The 19,174-nt window shown below is 47.6% G+C and overlaps 1 protein-coding gene across 2 annotated transcripts in view; it reads left to right on the top strand.

Moving 5' to 3' along the window:
- Positions 1–19,174, top strand: part of bcl9l (bcl9 like) — a 92,049-nt gene that overhangs the window by 33,553 nt on the left and 39,322 nt on the right. Inside the window, exons 2-4 of one of the 2 annotated variants that reach the window (XM_041878204.2) lie at positions 1,979–2,083; positions 3,764–4,078; positions 8,925–9,047. In XM_041878204.2, the coding sequence (XP_041734138.1) occupies positions 3,874–4,078; positions 8,925–9,047 (328 nt within the window). In that variant the 5' untranslated portion in view covers positions 1,979–2,083; positions 3,764–3,873. Of the gene's footprint in view, positions 1–1,978; positions 2,084–3,763; positions 4,079–8,921; positions 9,048–19,174 lie in introns of both variants that reach the window. The other variant, XM_041878203.2, reaches the window with a different exon arrangement.

Here is a 19,174-nt window from a genome sequence, read left to right as displayed (position 1 = left end):
AGAGAGAGGAGAGAGACCCCTAAGGTCAATGTCCACAATCAAATTAGCTAGAGATGTGTTTTCTTTTGCATTGGATGCGTTTCAATCCACCACATCCGCCGATGTAACACTTCCACATCTGTGGTGAAAGGTGACAGAGCTGTGTTTGTCAGACTGTGAGACATCCCGAAAATCGGTCTTCTCACAAAATCGTCTGTACGGTTTGGCCTACAAGCTATTATTACCCCTCTATGGAAAGATGAGACTCTCACGATGGTGTTCTCCATCTTGGGACTTGTCTGATGTCGGTACAGCTGATCTTCCAACTTCAGTCTGTAGCGTCTCAACAGTTTGGCCTAAACCGTGGTGAGACTCACGAACACATACATGTCGGTTGTTTTGCTCTAGGACGCCCACAGGCCTCCCAAGACTCGTCTGTAGGTCCTCCGGTACCAGTCGAAAACATTTATGGAAGCTGGCAAAACAATCCTGTAGCTTAGCATCTGCGACATCTGACCACTTTTTTATTAACCGAGTCACTTGTGCTTCCTGCTTTAGTTTTTGCTTATAAGCAGGAATCAGGAGGATAGAGTTATGGTCAGATTTGCCAAATGGAGGGTGAGGGAGCGCTTTGTATGCGTCTCTGTGTGTGGAGTAAAGGTGGTCTAGAGTTTTGTTTCCTCTGGTTGCACATTTAACATGCTGGTAGAAATTAGCTAGAACGTCCATTGCTCGTGTTTCTTGGCCCAAGCAAGTCTCTTCTTCTTATTGGTGTCCTTTAGTAGTGGTTTCTTTGCAGCAATTCCACCATGAAGGCCTGATACACACAGTCTCCTCTGAACAGTTGATGTTGAGATGTGTCTGTTACTTGAACTCTGTGAAGCATTTATTTGGGCTGCAATCTGAGGTGCAGTTAACTCTAATGAACTTATCCTCTGCAGCAGAGGTAACTCTGGGTCTTCCTTTCCTGTGGCGGTCCTCATGAGAGCCAGTTTTATCATAGCGCTTGATGGTTTTTGTGACTGCACTTGAAGGAACTTCAAGAACTCAAAGTTCTTGAGATTTTCCGTGTTGACTGACCTTCATGTCTTAAAGTAATGATGGACTGTCGTTTCTCTTTGCTTATTTCAGCTGTTCTTGCCATAATATGGACTTGGTCTTTTACCAAATAGGGCAATCTTCTGTATACCCCCCCTACCTTGTCACAACAAAACTGATTGGATCAAACACATTAAGAAGGAAAGACATTCCACAAATTAACTTTTAAGAAGGCAAACCTGTTAATTGAAATGCATTTCAGGTGACTACCTCATGAAGCTGGTTGAGAGAATGCCAAGAGTGTGCAAAGATGTCATCAAGGCGAAGGGTGGCTATTTGAAGAATCTCAAATATAACATATATTTTGATTTTTTTAATCTTTTTTGGTTACTACATGATTCCATATGTGTTATTTCATAGTTTTGGTGTCTTCACTGTTATTCTACAAGGTAAAAACCCTTGAATGAGTAGGTGTGTCCAAACTTTTGGTACTTTATATCAAATTCCCACATTCACAAACGGGCACCCTTACTTTACTCTGGTAGTGTAACGAAAAGTTAAAATGGAAGATGAACTTGCATTAAAACATTAGGAAAATGTAGCTGGCTACTTTCTTTCTATGGGAAACATAAGACATCTGATGGCCATGCATCGTCTTTGCTCATAATTGAGTTGCAGTATGTGTGGCTGCTAGCCAAATAGTGTTGTACTTCTGTTGTCATCTGATGAAAATGAGTCTATTTTCTGCCTAATGGTTGGCATTAATTTATTTTGTGTGATGAAAAACTAGATTTGTACGCCCCAGATCTTTCTATTGGAGAAGAAAAAAAAAACACTTTCAATATAAAACGCAGGTGAAATGGTTTAAAACACAGCTTTTTTGATTGTGTGCATTTTGAAGATGCAGATTTCTGAACGTTAACCCTAACCCTGCCCTCTCCCTCTCTCCCCTCCCCTCCAGGTTATTCTGTGGAGAGTGAAGAGTCAAGGAGACAGGGCAGCAGCAGCAGTGGACTGGACCCAGCCATGGTCATACATGTTGGTATCAGCTGAGACATGGACTGAGGTGAGTGGACTGGACCCAGCCATGGTCATACATGTTGGTCATACCAATTCAAGTTCAAGACGAGCGGTAAGAGGCAGGGATGTAACGATTCACCGATACGCATCGGTCCCCGGTTCAAATGTTTAAAGTGTATCAGTCCGCTGAACCCCAAACCGATCCAAATGTACCATGCATCGGTCAAAAAATATATTCAAACATTACGAATCACCGGTTCACTACAATATTTTGCAGAAATTACTTAATTTCTACCTTCCAAAAATACCTCTCATCTTGTGAGAACTGCGTCGTTCAGTGCCGAACTAAGCATGTTATTGTGTTGCCAGTCATTGATCTACAAGTCATCATGCCGAACAACAATATCAGTAGTCAAACTGCTCGCTGACCAACGTAGGCTACATGCTGATCGGGGCTAACAGTAGATTTTATTTTGATTGTTCAGGTCCACCATCAGCAATAGTTTTGGTTCGCCTGGCTATCCACGTTAGGGTTGGGCGGTATCGAGGATTTCATACCGTCATACCGTTTCGGTACCATACCGGGGTATACGGTATTACCGGAAGTGCACACATGGGGGCGCTATTTCTAAAACTGTGTGTGACGCACAAAACAATTCAGGCAACAGGGATCTTGATCCAGGAGGGGATTGAATGTCTCTGTTGTAACCAAGAAGCTGGATCTTGACATCTAGCCACGTAGCTAGCAAGTTAGCAAACCACATGCATAGCTGGAGCCCTGAGCTGGTGATCATTTATTTATCACATCTTAGATGTCTTATATTTATACTTAACTGCCCCCAACCCCCCCAGAAAAAGTCAGTGGGCGTGGTGTACTTCTGTATTTCTAAATATACCGGGTATAACGATTACCGGGGTATCACCCAACGCCCACAGACTTTAGTTTCTTCTCCGCAATGAATCTGGATCTAAGTACCTCCTAACGATTTTTAGAACGCAAACACATTCGAACCATTCTGATTGGTCCCAGAAAACGATGGGTTGGGCCAGAGCCAGAACACACGTGGGTAAAGCAGCGTTTTTGAAAATGTGTCATTGGCTTTGATACTCTTGATTGATTGGTTAGAAATGATCCAATCGCGGATGACTTTGTTTTGTACAACACCCCTCATTTTGACGTTCACCACCAACGACTTGAATGATGGCGGTCTCAGACTGAAGTATGTAGTGGACACAGAGCAGCGGAAGAATTCAGTTTGAGTCATCAGGCAACGATTGGGCCCCGAGTTGTGTTAGCGTTGCTTGAAACAATCAGTGGATATGGTCATTTTTAGATATACAGGGTAAAGTTGAGAATTTCATAACAAGGAGAGCAATCACTTTTGCTACCCACACTGCATGGTTGATGCGGAATCATGTTGTTTAATCAGCTTCTTGATATGCCACGCCTGTCAGGTGGATGGATTATCTTGGCAAAGGAGAAATGCTCACTAACAGGGATGTAAACAAAATTGTACACAAAATATGAGAGAAATAAGCTTTTTGTGCGTATGGAACATTTCTGGGATATTTGATTTCAGCTCATGAATCATGGGACCGACACTTTCCTTACAGAGTCCAAGTATATCTAGATATGTATGGTATCATCCTGAAAGGGAAGACATCACTAGGAAGAGGGTTGATTTCTGTTCAAGGCTGTTTCCCCTTTTCTTCTTTGTCTCATCAGCTGTGTGACTTCCCCTAACGGACGCACAGTCAGACGGACGGACGGACGGACGGACGCCGCGTCGTCTGTACCCCTACCCCAGACACCCACCTCACTTGCCAGCCGTTCAAATGCACCCCGACAATAAGCTGACCAATCATGGCAAGCAAGTGAGCAGCGACAGCCAATCCCAGCTCTCCAATGTGACCCAGCAGCAGGAGGGGGCCAATAAGGGCCTGGGGGCGGGCAGCCAATCGGTGATGAAGACGAAGAGGGAGAGAAGTGTGTCCGTGGACTCTGGGGAACAGAGAGACGCGCTGGAGCCTGACGCCAAAGGTAGGGTATTACGTCACATTACAGCTGCGGGCTACCGTCAGAAGCCAGAGGAAATTCTGACGCCTAACAGAAAGGTCAGGGTATTTCAGTATGAAGGAAAACAAGTTATTTAGTACACACCGTCACACACACACACACACACACACACACACACGCACCGTCACACACACACACACACACACACCGTCACACACACACACACACGCACCGTCACACACACACACACACACACACACGCACCGTCACACACACACACACACACACACCGTCACACACACACACACACGTACCGTCACACACACACACACACATACACATCGTCACACAGACACACACACACACACACCGTCACACACACACACACGCACCGTCACACACACACACACATACACCGTCACACACACACACACACACACACACATCGTCACACAGACACACACACACACACACCGTCACACACACACACACGCACCGTCACACACACACACACATACACCGTCACACACACAAAATCACACACACATCACACACGATGCACACACAGACACAGACACACCATGCACACACCGACACTAACACGTTTCCTGCTATGGGTGGGTGTAGGTAGCTAATCTGGTATTTTCGGTGCAGATCTGACCAGAGAGAGACAGAGGAAATCTAAAAGATCTGACCAGAGAGAGACAGAGGAAATCTAAAAGATCAACATCTACATACTACCAGAGGAATGTACACCCTGGCCGTGTATATGCTGCTCGGAGTTTAGCAGCAGTAAACTGTTCCCAGAACAGTGATCTCTGTAGGTGTCTGTCTGACTCCTGTAGTTTAGCAGCAGTAAACTGTTCCCAGAACAGTGATCTCTGTAGGTGTCTGTCTGACTCCTGTAGTTTAGCAGCAGTAAACTGTTACCAGAACAGTGATCTCTGTAGGTGTCTGTCTGACTCCTGTAGTTTAGCAGCAGTAAACTGTTACCAGAACAGTGATCTCTGTAGGTGTCTGTCTGACTCCTGTAGATTAGCAGCAGTAAACTGTTACCAGAACAGTGATCTCTGTAGGTGTCTGTCTGACTCCTGTAGTTTAGCAGCAAGGCTAGAAGCTAGAAGTGGTTGTAGATTTGCATCTCTTTGTGCATGCTGTGACTATTTGCATTTGTTTGCCTGTGTATTATTCTTTCGCGTGTGTGCGTCTGCGTGTGTGTGTGCGTGAGTATGTGTGTGTGTGTGTGTGTGACTGCCGATGTGGGGGAGGGTGACAGCCAGTAATATCATTTTGTGAAACTGAGTCATCTGAGCTTACCATCACAAACACACACACACACACACACACACACACACACACACACACACACACACACACACACACACACACACACACACACACACACACACACACACACACACACACTATGCAATGTTCCTTGACATACTGAGAGAGGGGGGCGTAGTTACATCAAAGAATAACTGAAGCTTGGTTCTGAATTGAAGGTTCAAATACAGCACAGTTGAAAAATATATGTCACATGGAAATCATAAGAGGATGGTTTACAGAGATAGGTGGGATGGACTGAGGGCAGCTGAGGGGTGGGGTTTAAAGCCCATGATCTATAATAGTTATGACTGAAAATAATATATATATATATATATATATATACACACACAGTGAGGGAAAAAAGTATTTGATCCCCTGCTGATTTTGTACGTTTGCCCACTGACAAAGACATGATCAGTCTATAATTTTAATGGTAGGTTTATTTGAACAGTGAGAGACAGAATAACAACAACAAAATCCAGAAAAACGCATGTCAAAAATTTTATAAATTGATTTGCATTTTAATGAGGGAAATAAGTATTTGACCCCTCTGCAAAACATGACTTAGTACTTGGTGGCAAAACCCTTGTTGGCAATCACAGAGGTCAGACGTTTCTTGTAGTTGGCCACCAGGTTTGCACACATCTCAGGAGGGATTTTGTTCCACTCCTCTTTGCAGATCTTCTCCAAGTCATTAAGGTTTCGAGGCTGACGTTTGGCAACTCGAACCTTCAGCTCCCTCCACAGATTTTTCTCATGATCATTGCAACTCATTGATCATTGCAAAGATCTTGCATGGAGCCCCAGGCCGAAGGAGATTGACAGTTCTTTTGTGTTTCTTCCATTTGCGAATAATCGCACCAACTGTTGTCACCTTTTCACCAAGCTGCTTGGCGATGGTCTTGTAGCCCATTCCAGCCTTGTGTAGGTCTACAATCTTGTCCCTGACATCCTTGGAGAGCTCTTTGGTCTTGGCCATGGTGGAGAGTTTGGAATCTGATTGATTGCTTCTGTGGACAGGTGTCTTTTATACAGGTAACAAACTGAGATTAGGAGCACTCCCTTTAAGAGTGTGCTCCTAATCTCAGCTCGTTACCTGTATAAAAGACACCTGGGAGCCAGAAATCTTTCTGATTGAGAGGGGGTCAAATACTTATTTCCCTCATTAAAATGCAAATCAATTTATAACATTTTTGACATGTGTTTTTCTGGATTTTGTTGTTGTTATTCTGTCTCTCACTGTTCAAATAAACCTACCATTAAAATTATAGACTGATCATTTCTTTGTCAGTGGGCAAACGTACAAAATCAGCAGGGGATCAAATACTTTTTTCCCTCACTGTAGGTCAGACTGAGTCTCTGCTGCTAGGTAGGTCAGACTGAGTCTCTGCTGCTAGGTAGGTCAGACTGAGTCTCTGCTGCTAGGTGGTCAGACTGAGTCTCTGCTGCTAGGTAGGTCAGACTGAGTCTCTGCTGCTAGGTGGTCAGACTGAGTCTCTGCTGCTAGGTGGTCAGACTGAGTCTCTGCTGCTAGGTGGTCAGACTGAGTCTCTGCTGCTAGGTAGGTCAGACTGAGTCTCTGCTGCTAGGTGGTCAGACTGAGTCTCTGCTGCTAGGTGGTCAGACTGAGTCTCTGCTGCTAGGTAGGTCAGACTGAGTCTCTGCTGCTAGGTGGTCAGACTGAGTCTCTGCTGCTAGGTGGTCAGACTGAGTCTCTGCTGCTAGGTAGGTCAGACTGAGTCTGCTGCTAGGTGGTCAGACTGAGTCTCTGCTGCTAGGTGGTCAGACTGAGTCTCTGCTGCTAGGTAGGTCAGACTGAGTCTCTGCTGCTAGGTAGGTCAGACTGAGTCTCTGCTGCTAGGTAGGTCAGACTGAGTCTCTGCTGCTAGGTAGGTCAGACTGAGTCTCTGCTGCTAGGTAGGTCAGACTGAGTCTCTGCTGCTAGGTGGTCAGACTGAGTCTCTGCTGCTAGGTAGGTCAGACTGAGTCTCTGCTGCTAGGTAGGTCAGACTGAGTCTCTGCTGCTAGGTAGGTCAGACTGAGTCTCTGCTGCTAGGTGGTCAGACTGAGTCTCTGCTGCTAGGTGGGTCAGACTGAGTCTCTGCTGCTAGGTGGGTCAGACTGAGTCTCTGCTGCTAGGTGGGTCAGACTGAGTCTCTGCTGCTAGGTAGGTCAGACTGAGTCTCTGCTGCTAGGTAGGTCAGACTGAGTCTCTGCTGCTAGGTAGGTCAGACTGAGTCTCTGCTGCTAGGTGGGTCAGACTGAGTCTCTGCTGCTAGGTGGGTCAGACTGAGTCTCTGCTGCTAGGTAGGTCAGACTGAGTCTCTGCTGCTAGGTGGTCAGACTGAGTCTCTGCTGCTAGGTAGGTCAGACTGAGTCTCTGCTGCTAGGTGGTCAGACTGAGTCTCTGCTGCTAGGTGGTCAGACTGAGTCTCTGCTGCTAGGTAGGTCAGACTGAGTCTCTGCTGCTAGGTGGGTCAGACTGAGTCTCTGCTGCTAGGTAGGTCAGACTGAGTCTCTGCTGCTAGGTAGGTCAGACTGAGTCTCTGCTGCTAGGTAGGTCAGACTGAGTCTCTGCTGCTAGGTGGTCAGACTGAGTCTCTGCTGCTAGGTAGGTCAGACTGAGTCTCTGCTGCTAGGTAGGTCAGACTGAGTCTCTGCTGCTAGGTAGGTCAGACTGAGTCTCTGCTGCTAGGTAGGTCAGACTGAGTCTCTGCTGCTAGGTGGTCAGACTGAGTCTCTGCTGCTAGGTGGTCAGACTGAGTCTCTGCTGCTAGGTGGTCAGACTGAGTCTCTGCTGCTAGGTGGTCAGACTGAGTCTCTGCTGCTAGGTGGTCAGACTGAGTCTCTGCTGCTAGGTAGGTCAGACTGAGTCTCTGCTGCTAGGTGGTGTACACATTGACAATGTGTACTAGTGTGTATAGATAGTGTTTACACTCGAGTAGGCTGAGTGAAGACATGAGGGGACATATCCATTGCACTCGATAGTGTGTACACTACTTTGAGGACACAACCGGTGAGGCGAGGACAAAGCCATAGCAGGAGATAGTGTACACTAGTTTGAGGCCATAGCAGGAGATAGTGTACACTAGTTTGAGGCCATAGCAGGAGATAGTGTACACTAGTTTGAGGCCATAGCAGGAGATAGTGTAGACTAGTTTGAGGCCATAGCAGGAGATAGTGTACACTAGTTTGAGGCCATAGCAGGAGATAGTGTACACTAGTTTGAGGCCATAGCAGGAGATAGTGTACACTTGTTTGAGGCCATAGCAGGAGATAGTGTACACTAGTTAAAGTGAGGACACAGACATGGCAGTCTCCCCTCTCTCTCACTACACACTGTCTGTCTGTCTCACCAAGGTTATTTGATAGTATGAGGCCAGAAGCTATACTCTCCCTCTCCTTCCTCCCTCCCTCTCTCCTCTCATCTCATTACGGATGATTGTGTAATAATAGGGCATTGTGGCCTGTTATAGTTTGTCAAAAGACTGAGTTACATATCCAATCTATCCTAAATGTGTGTGTGTTGTCCCCCCAGTAGAAGGTGTGATGAGAAGTAAACGGCGGTGTGTATTGGAGAAGAAACAGCCCTATAGTGGAGATGAGTGGTGCTCTGGCCCCGACACTGAGGAGGAGGAGGACAAGCCACAGCCTGCTACACACTGTGAGTAGAGCACACCCCTCATGGGACACTGTGAGTAGAGCACACCCCTCATGGGACACTGTGAGTAGAGCATACCACTCATGGGACACTGTGAGTAGAGCACACCCCTCATGGGACACTGTGAGTAGAGCATACCCCTCATGGGACACTGTGAGTAGAGCACACCCCTCATGGGACACTGTGAGTAGAGCATACCCCTCATGGGACACTGTGAGTAGAGCATACCCCTCATGGGACACTGTGAGTAGAGCACACCCCTCATGGGACACTGTGAGTAGAGCACACCCCTCATGGGACACTGTGAGTAGAGCATACCCCTCATGGGACACTGTGAGTAGAGCACACCCCTCATGGGACACTGTGAGTAGAGCATACCCCTCATGGGACACTGTGAGTAGAGCACACCCCTCATGGGACACTGTGAGTAGAGCACACCCCTCATGGGACACTGTGAGTAGAGCACACCCCTCATGGGACACTGTGAGCAGAACACACCCCTCATGGGACACTGTGAGTAGAGCATACCCCTCATGGGACACTGTGAGTAGAGCACACCCTGCTACACACTGTGAGTAGAGCACACCCCTCATGGGACACTGTGAGTAGAGCACACCCCTCATGGGACACTGTGAGTAGAGCATACCCCTCATGGGACACTGTGAGTAGAGCACACCCTGCTACACACTGTGAGTAGAGTACACCCCTCATGGGACACTGTGAGTAGAGCATACCCCTCATGGGACACTGTGAGTAGAGCACACCCCTCATGGGACACTGTGAGTAGAGCATACCCCTCATGGGACACTGTGAGTAGAGCACACCCTGCTACACACTGTGAGTAGAGCACACCCTGCTACACACTGTGAGTAGAGCACACCCCTCATGGGACACTGTGAGTAGAGCACACCCCTCATGGGACACTGTGAGTAGAGCATACCCCTCATGGGACACTGTGAGTAGAGCACACCCCTCATGGGACACTGTGAGTAGAGCACACCCCTCATGGGACACTGTGAGTAGAACCCTGCTACACACTGTGAGTAGAGTACACCCCTCATGGGACACTGTGAGTAGAGCACACCCCTCATGGGACACTGTGAGTAGAGCACACCCCTCATGGGACACTGTGAGTAGAGCATACCCCTCATGGGACACTGTGAGTAGAGCACACCCCTCATGGGACACTGTGAGTAGAGCATACCCCTCATGGGACACTGTGAGTAGAGTACACCCCTCATGGGACACTGTGAGTAGAGCACACCCCTCATGGGACACTGTGAGTAGAGCACACCCCTCATGGGACACTGTGAGTAGAGCATACCCCTCATGGGACACTGTGAGTAGAGCATACCCCTCATGGGACACTGTGAGTAGAGCACACCCCTCATGGGACACTGTGAGTAGAGCACACCCTACTACACACTGTGAGTAGAGCACACCCCTCATGGGACACTGTGAGTAGAGCACACCCCTCATGGGACACTGTGAGTAGAGCATACCCCTCATGGGACACTGTGAGTAGAGCACACCCCTCATGGGACACTGTGAGTAGAGCAAACCCCTCATGGGACACTGTGAGTAGAGCACACCCCTCATGGGACACTGTGAGTAGAGCACACCCCTCATGGGACACTGTGAGCAGAGCACACCCCTCATGGGACACTGTGAGTAGAGCATACCCCTCATGGGACACTGTGAGTAGAGCACACCCTGCTACACACTGTGAGTAGAGCACACCCCTCATGGGACACTGTGAGTAGAGCACACCCCTCATGGGACACTGTGAGTAGAGCATACCCCTCATGGGACACTGTGAGTAGAGCACACCCTGCTACACACTGTGAGTAGAGTACACCCCTCATGGGACACTGTGAGTAGAGCATACCCCTCATGGGACACTGTGAGTAGAGCACACCCCTCATGGGACACTGTGAGTAGAGCATACCCCTCATGGGACACTGTGAGTAGAGCACACCCTGCTACACACTGTGAGTAGAGCACACCCCTCATGGGACACTGTGAGTAGAACATACCCCTCATGGGACACTGTGAGTAGAGCACACCCCTCATGGGACACTGTGAGTAGAGCATACCCCTCATGGGACACTGTGAGTAGAGCACACCTTGCTACACACTGTGAGTAGAGCACACCCCTCATGGGACACTGTGAGTAGAGCACACCCCTCATGGGACACTGTGAGTAGAGCATACCCCTCATGGGACACTGTGAGTAGAGCACACCCCTCATGGGACACTGTGAGTAGAGCACACCCCTCATGGGACACTGTGAGTAGAGCACACCCCTCATGGGACACTGTGAGTAGAGCACACCCCTCATGGGACACTGTGAGTAGAGCATACCCCTCATGGGACACTGTGAGTAGAGCATACCCCTCATGGGACACTGTGAGTAGAGCACACCCCTCATGGGACACTGTGAGTAGAGCACACCCCTCATGAGACACTGTGAGTAGAGCACACCCTGCTACACACTGTGAGTAGAGCACACCCCTCATGGGACACTGTGAGTAGAGCACACCCCTCATGGGACACTGTGAGTAGAGCATACCCCTCATGGGACACTCTGAGTAGAGCACACCCCTCATGGGACACTGTGAGTAGAGCATACCCCTCATGGGACACTGTGAGTAGAGCACACCCCTCATGGGACACTGTGAGTAGAGCACACCCCTCATGGGACACTGTGAGTAGAGCACACCCCTCATGGGACACTGTGAGCAGAGCACATCCCTCATGGGACACTGTGAGTAGAGCATACCCCTCATGGGACACTGTGAGTAGAGCACACCCTGCTACACACTGTGAGTAGAGCACACCCCTCATGGGACACTGTGAGTAGAGCACACCCCTCATGGGACACTGTGAGTAGAGCATACCCCTCATGGGACACTGTGAGTAGAGCACACCCTGCTACACACTGTGAGTAGAGTACACCCCTCATGGGACACTGTGAGTAGAGCACACCCCTCATGGGACACTGTGAGTAGAGCATACCCCTCATGGGACACTGTGAGTAGAGCACACCCTGCTACACACTGTGAGTAGAGCACACCCCTCATGGGACACTGTGAGTAGAACATACCCCTCATGGGACACTGTGAGTAGAGCACACCCCTCATGGGACACTGTGAGTAGAGCATACCCCTCATGGGACACTGTGAGTAGAGCACACCCTGCTACACACTGTGAGTAGAGCACACCCCTCATGGGACACTGTGAGTAGAGCATACCCCTCATGGGACACTGTGAGTAGAGCACACCCCTCAAGGGACACTGTGAGTAGAGCACACCCCTCATGGGACACTGTGAGTAGAGCACACCCTGCTACACACTGTGAGTAGAGCACACCCCTAAAGGGACACTGTGAGTAGAGCATACCCCTCATGGGACACTGTGAGTAGAGCACACCCCTCATGGGACACTGTGAGTAGAGCACACCCTGCTACACACTGTGAGTAGAGCACACCCCTCATGGGACACTGTGAGTAGAGCACACCCTGCTACACACTGTGAGTAGAGCACACCCCTCATGGGACACTGTGAGTAGAGTACACCCCTCATGGGACACTGTGAGTAGAGCACACCCCTCATGGGACACTGTGAGTAGAGCACACCCCTCTTGGGACACTGTGAGTAGAGCACACCCCTCGTGGGACACTGTGAGTAGAGCACACCCCTCATGGGACACTGTGAGTAGAGCACACCCCTCATGGGACACTGTGAGTAGAGCACACCCCTCATGGGACACTGTGAGTAGAGCATACCCCTCATGGGACACTGTGAGTAGAGCACACCCCTCATGGGACACTGTGAGTAGAGCACACCCCTCATGGGACACTGTGAGTAGACTAACCCCTCATGGGACACTGTGAGTAGAGCATACCCCTCATGGGACACTGTGAGTAGAGCATACCCCTCATGGGACACTGTGAGTAGAGCATACCCTGTAATGGCTTCCTTTCCTCTTTACCATAGCCACTGCCCTAGCCTGAAGCGGGGTTGTTTCGGACGCATACAGTCCACACTCAACGTTTCCAAACGGCCAAACATTCAATGAGATCCAGGGATATAGTGCAACAAAAAATGTTTATTCTTCTTATCTAACAAAAAGGTATTCTCCAATCAACTTAAAGCAGAGATTACTTGAAATGCAAATACATAATATAATATGACCTGTCTGTCTGTATTTCTGTATGTCTATATGGTCAAAAAACTATACCGCTCCCGCATCTAGCAAGGACTCCTCCCCCGAAGGCCCAACTTCCTGCCTTTATACTAACACAATTAACACAGTACAATGAATGGGCAAGAGGGGGGGCCAAAAACTGAGTTACACTAATAACAAATGAATATATCTCAATCCGGTAAATAAATCATAAAGGTACGTACCTAATATTTCATCATATACATTAATATTTAATATATTTACACAAATGTACATGGAGCTCAGTATGTTCAGTCTTTTATACAAAATATGCCCAAATCGGCTCTAACATACCGCCCCTAATTGTTGACTGCACTGAATGCACAACAATTACTTAATATTCAAACGTAGAGCCAATACAAAAACATTCTATACCAGAGCACCATTACAGTTCATAGCTATATACAAATATACAAGGTGCCATATAGGAAAATAGTCCATAGATCTCAGTCTGAGTTGAAGTGTAAAGGTGTTCAACTTCCAAAAAATGTCAAGAGTTTGACGTCCACAAAATGTATGACATCAAAGAATGTAAGAGTACGACATCAACGAATCAGGGGTGCACGTGATTCAAAGATGGAGCACTGTGTGTGTGTGTGTGTGTGTCTCACTTCGTCGCCTCAAGGAGCAGACAGAGTTTATTGATAGGTCTCTGTAGGATATTGGTCTTAGTCTTAACCATGACGCTCCGGACAAGACCTTTGGCCCCTGGCAAAGCCTTCACCACACGCCCCATTAGCCAAGAGTTCCTTGGGGCGGTGTCATCGACGATGACCACAAGGTCACCAGGACTGAAGTTTCTCTTAGTTTTGTTCCACTTGTTCCGCTCCTGCATAAGTGGAAGATACTCCCTGATCCATCTCTTCCAGAAGAGGTCAGTGATATATTGTACTTGCTTCCATCTCCTTCGTGAGTATAGGTCACTTCTCTGGAATAGTCCTGGTGGCAGGACTGGCTTTGCTTTCAGATGAAGCAGATGGTTCGGAGTCAGGGTTCTAGATCGTTAGGGTCATTTGTTACAGTAGTGATTGGTCTGTCGTTCATAATCGCCTCAACTTCACACAAGGCTGTCTGCAAAGCCTCATCATCCAGTACTTGCTCTTTAAGGACTGAATAGAGGATCTTTTTCACCAGTCGGATCAACCTCTCCCATACCCCCCATGGTGGGCTCCAGAGGGAGGGTTGAATGACCATGTCACTCCTTCCTTCAGTAATTTATTTTGAATCTTGTTGTGATCCAGCTCTTTCAGAGCTTCTCCTAGCTCTCTGTGTGTTCCAACAAAGTTGGTGCCATTGTCTGTTCTGATACTTGTTACTGGGCCCCTTCGACAGATGAACCTGCGCAGGGCATTGATGCAGGAATCAGTATCCAGATAACTAGCAACTTCTAGATGGACAGCTCGACTCACAAGGCAAGTAAAGATCACACCATACCGCTTCACATGAACGCGGCCTCGCTTCACCTCTATGGGGCCAAAGTAATCTATGCCCACATGGGTGAAAGGCGGCAAATCAGGTGCTACCCGATCTTGTGGAAGGTCAGCCATCTTCTGTTCCCCAGCTCTAGCTTGCATCCGCCTGCAGAAGACACAGCTCTTAAGGATCTTCCTTGCTAAGGAGTTGGCACAGGGTATCCAATATCGCTGGCGAAGTCTAGAAAGCATGTGACCTCTCCCAGAGTGGCCAACCTGCTCATGGATGTGGAGTAAGATCAGTTTGGAGATGTAGGAGTCTTTGGGCAGGATCATAGGATTCTTTAGTTCCGTAGGCATAGCAGCTTTGCTTAACCTTCCTCCTACTCTCAGAATGCCATTGTCAACTATTGGATCAAGCTTACAGATTGAGCCGCTTCTCTTGGCACATTGTTTTCCTTTTACAACTAGTGCAATTTCTTGTTTAAAGTGCTGTCGTTGCTCAAATCGAATGATGACCTTTTCTGCTTCATCTAGGTCATCTACAGACAGACTTTCTTTTCCAAACGTCAGTTTGAACTTGTCAATTTGTTCCTTCAGTGAGTTTGTCAGACTCTGATCTGATCCTGGATCAGTTTGGGTGAGAACTTTCCTTTTCTGGCTTAACTGTAGTAGAAGTCTCTTCAGTTTCAGCATCCAGGCAACTGCTTTCTTCAAGCTGTTCCATGTTGAATAGTACTCAATCAGTTTGCTGGTCGGACTCTTTTCTTCCACACATGTACTGTTTACGATGACGTCTTTTCTCACCTCTGGATCATCTGGAGGGATGGAGCCAAGCTCCTCGGGGACTTTCGGCCATTGTGTTTCTGTTTTCTCCAGGAATTCTGGTCCTTTGCGCCATCTCTTTGAGTTCAGGAAAGTTTCAACATGTAATCCTCTTGAGGCATCATCGGCTGGGTTGTGTTTGGAGTTCAAATACCTCCACTGTTTTGCTTTCGATAGGTCACGGATCATAGCAACCCCTATTAGCCACAAAAGTATGGAATCTCTTGGTATCGGCGAGATGTATTTTAGCACCGACTGGCTGTCTGTCCAGAAAGTTGACTCCTCAAGTTCAATCTGGAGCTCCAACCTTAACATCCTGTCCACTCGCACTGCCAATGTTGCTGCAGCAAGTTCCAGTCTGGGGATCGTCATCTGCTTGAGTGGAGTCACCCTTGATTTCCCCAGTATGAATGCGATGTGGACCTTTTCCATAACGTTGTGAACCTAAGGTAGCTTGCCGTGCCATAACCTTGTTCACTTGCATCACCGAAGTGATGCAGCTGTGCGGTCTTGATTTGACCAAAGTTCTCCGGCATCATACACCTGTTGATCTGGAATCTGGAGAGCTGGTCCAGCTCTGAGAGCCATCTCTTCCATGAAATAGAGTGTTCTTCAGGGATGACTTCGTCCCATCCACACTTTAGCTTGCAGAGCACTTGAAGAATTTGCTTTGCCTTTAATACGAATGGGGCGAGGAAACCTAATGGATCATAAATAGAGCTGACAGTTGAGAGAATACCTCTTCTTGTAAGGGGTCTGTTCTTGACAGTGACCTGGAAGTTAAACACATCCCTTTCAATGTTCCATCGGATTCCAAGTGCTCTTTCAACAGGCAGCTTTTCTCTGTCCAGGTCCAGTTCTTTTATCTGCTTGGCTTTGTGTTCATCAGGGATAGAAGCTAGTACAGTGCGGCTGTTGCTGACCCACTTGGTCAATTTGAACCCACCTTGAGAGCACACATCCCTGAGGTTTCTTGTGAGAGCTATGGCTTGTTCTTCTGTGGCCACTGACTTGAGGCAGTCATCAACATAGAAGTTGGACTTGACTGTTTGAATCACCTCTTCATCGTACCCCTCACAGTTGTCTTCTGCAGTCTTTCGCAGTGCAAAGTTTGCACAACTTGGAGAGGATATAGCACCGAAAAGATGTACTGTCATTCTGTACTCCTCCAATCTTTTGTTAGTATCACCATCCGGCCACCATAGGAATCGCAGGAAGTCTAAGTCATCTTCATGGACACGTACTTGATGGAACATTCCTTCGATGTCTGCCATCATGGCAATGTGCTCTTGCCGAAATCTTAGCAAGACTCCTATAAGCGTGTTTGCCAGGTCAGGGCCTTGAAGGAGTTCACTGTTAAGAGATGTACCTTTATAGGATGATGAACAGTCAAACACCACTCGTATCGTTCCTTTGCGCTTATGGTGAACGCCATGGTGTGGTATGTACCATACCTTGCCTTTCTCTCTGAGGAGCTGTTCTTGTGGTACCTTCTCGGCGTAACCTTTTGTTATCATCTCTTCCATGAAGCCTTTGTACTCTGCAGCGTAACCTTTGTCCTTCTTGAACTTCCTGATAATATTTAGAGCCCGCTGCTTTGCCATGTCACGGTTGTTTGGCAGGACTACATCTTTGTTGCGAAAGGGCAACGGTAAGTAGTAGTGATGGTCTTTGAGGGTTATGGAGCTTGATACTATCTCCATAAACCTACGATCCTCAGCTGACATCTCACTTTTCTCTTCATACTCTCTCTCAGGGAAGTCATGGTCGTACTGATTTACAAGAAGAACCCCCAGGTCGGCCATTGAGATACGATTGGCCATCACCGTAGGACGCCCGGATTCTTCTGCCATGGTACAACTGTTGAGAGGACCATTCATCACCCATCCAAAGAGGGTTTTCACTGCATACGGTCCGTTGCCTTGGCTATTTATGATTTGCCAGGGTTCCATTGCCTTTGGAGCATTTACGCCAATCAGAAGTTCGACGTCGGCATCAATCTCAATATGATTAGGCTCCTTCAACTGAACCTCTTTCAGGTATGGCCACCTTTTGAGCTCTTTCTGAGTGGGAATGTTCTCTCTTGTCACTGGGATCTTATGTTGGGTGTAGACCTTTGGTAATGCAAGAAATGTGTCGCCTTCCACATTGCCAATCTCTAATCCAGATATCTCAAAGCTCTTGGTAGGACTCTCCTGCCCCATTGTGCGTAGCAGAATTTCAGTCGCACTGCCTTTAGCTTGCAACTGCCTCATGAGTCTCTCCGTACAAAATGTTGCTGAGCTACCAGAATCGAGAAACGCATAGGTTAACACAGACTTGCTTCCATTTGCCACCTTTACTTGAACTGGCACAATTGCAAGTGCACAATCTGTACCGGCCCCGGTATCTTCACCAGCTTCCAGTGAAACAAGAGCACTGCTGACAGTCTCCTCCCGCTTTACTGCTACACCACTCATATCTGCCTTTTGAGATCTAAATCTCTCTCTTCCTTCAATGTGCAGGATAGTGGGGTGCTTTCTTTGACAGCTCTGACAGGTCATCCTTCTTTTACATTCTCTGCTTAAGTGTCCTCTCGTCAAACAGCCAAAACAAAGGCCTTTTGATCTCAGAAACTCAACCTTGAATTCATGTGGCTGTGCCTTCACCTGTTGGCAGTCGACCAATAAATGCGCACCAGCACAAAATATACATGAGATACTGGGAGCATCAGAAGGGTAGGTGCCTGGTCTCTTTACTTTGAATGTTTGTTCTTTTAAAGGTTTTTCAGAGTCACAATCTGCCACTACAGCTACTGTAGTGGCAAAGCTGCTTCCCCTACTCTTGGACTTGAACTGCTGTTTAAAGTCAGCTTCTGTTTTGGGTTTTAAAAACCTTTTGTTGTACAGGGGATCTTGATTATCTCCATACAACGGATCCTGCAGTATTTTGGCCTGTTTTTCCATGAACGTTACCAGGTCACTGAACTGGGCCCTCAGGTGACTTCTCTCTAAAATATCACATGCCATAGACCTCCATTTTTCCCTTAGTTTGTAGGGAAGTTTTGACATGATCAGCTTTATGTTGGAGGGAAGATTAAGCTCTTCCATGTTCTGTAGGTCTTGCATAGCGTTACAGCAACCTCTTAGATAGAGTGCATAACCACCCAGTCCCTTTCCATCATCGGGTTTGATGTTTGTCCAGTTCCAAGCCTTTTCCATGTAAGCAGTGGTGACTTTGATTTCATTGCCAAAGTGTTCCTTTAACAACCTCTTAGCTACTGCATAGCCTCTTCTGGCTTCCATATGCAGACAACTACGGACCAGATCCTTGGGCTGACCAGAGGTGTATTGTTCCAGGTAATAGAGCCTATCCTGGTGACTGCTTGTCTTATCTTCTATACCATGCTCAAATGCACGCATGAATGGCCTAAAGTTTAGAGGATCACCGTCAAACATAGGTATCTCCCCTAACAGGGAGTGTGGCTTGTTTGTGCTGTAGTACAAGGAGGTCAGCAATTTCATTCTGCCTTTGCATGACAGTAGAGAGGTTATCATGGCTGGTATTATGGCTGATACCCGCAGTGTTGATTCTGTGTTGATTGCTAGACCTTGCTGTTGGCTGCTGAAGAGTGTGGTTTACGACTGTTTTCGGAATAGGGTTTGATGGCTTTGTGGTCGGTTGTT

Source organism: Coregonus clupeaformis, unplaced genomic scaffold (genome assembly GCF_020615455.1).
Source record: "Coregonus clupeaformis isolate EN_2021a unplaced genomic scaffold, ASM2061545v1 scaf0029, whole genome shotgun sequence".
NCBI lineage: Eukaryota > Metazoa > Chordata > Actinopteri > Salmoniformes > Salmonidae > Coregonus > Coregonus clupeaformis.
Note: the sequence above shows the minus strand (reverse complement) of the source record. Positions and strands in the feature narration are given on the sequence as shown.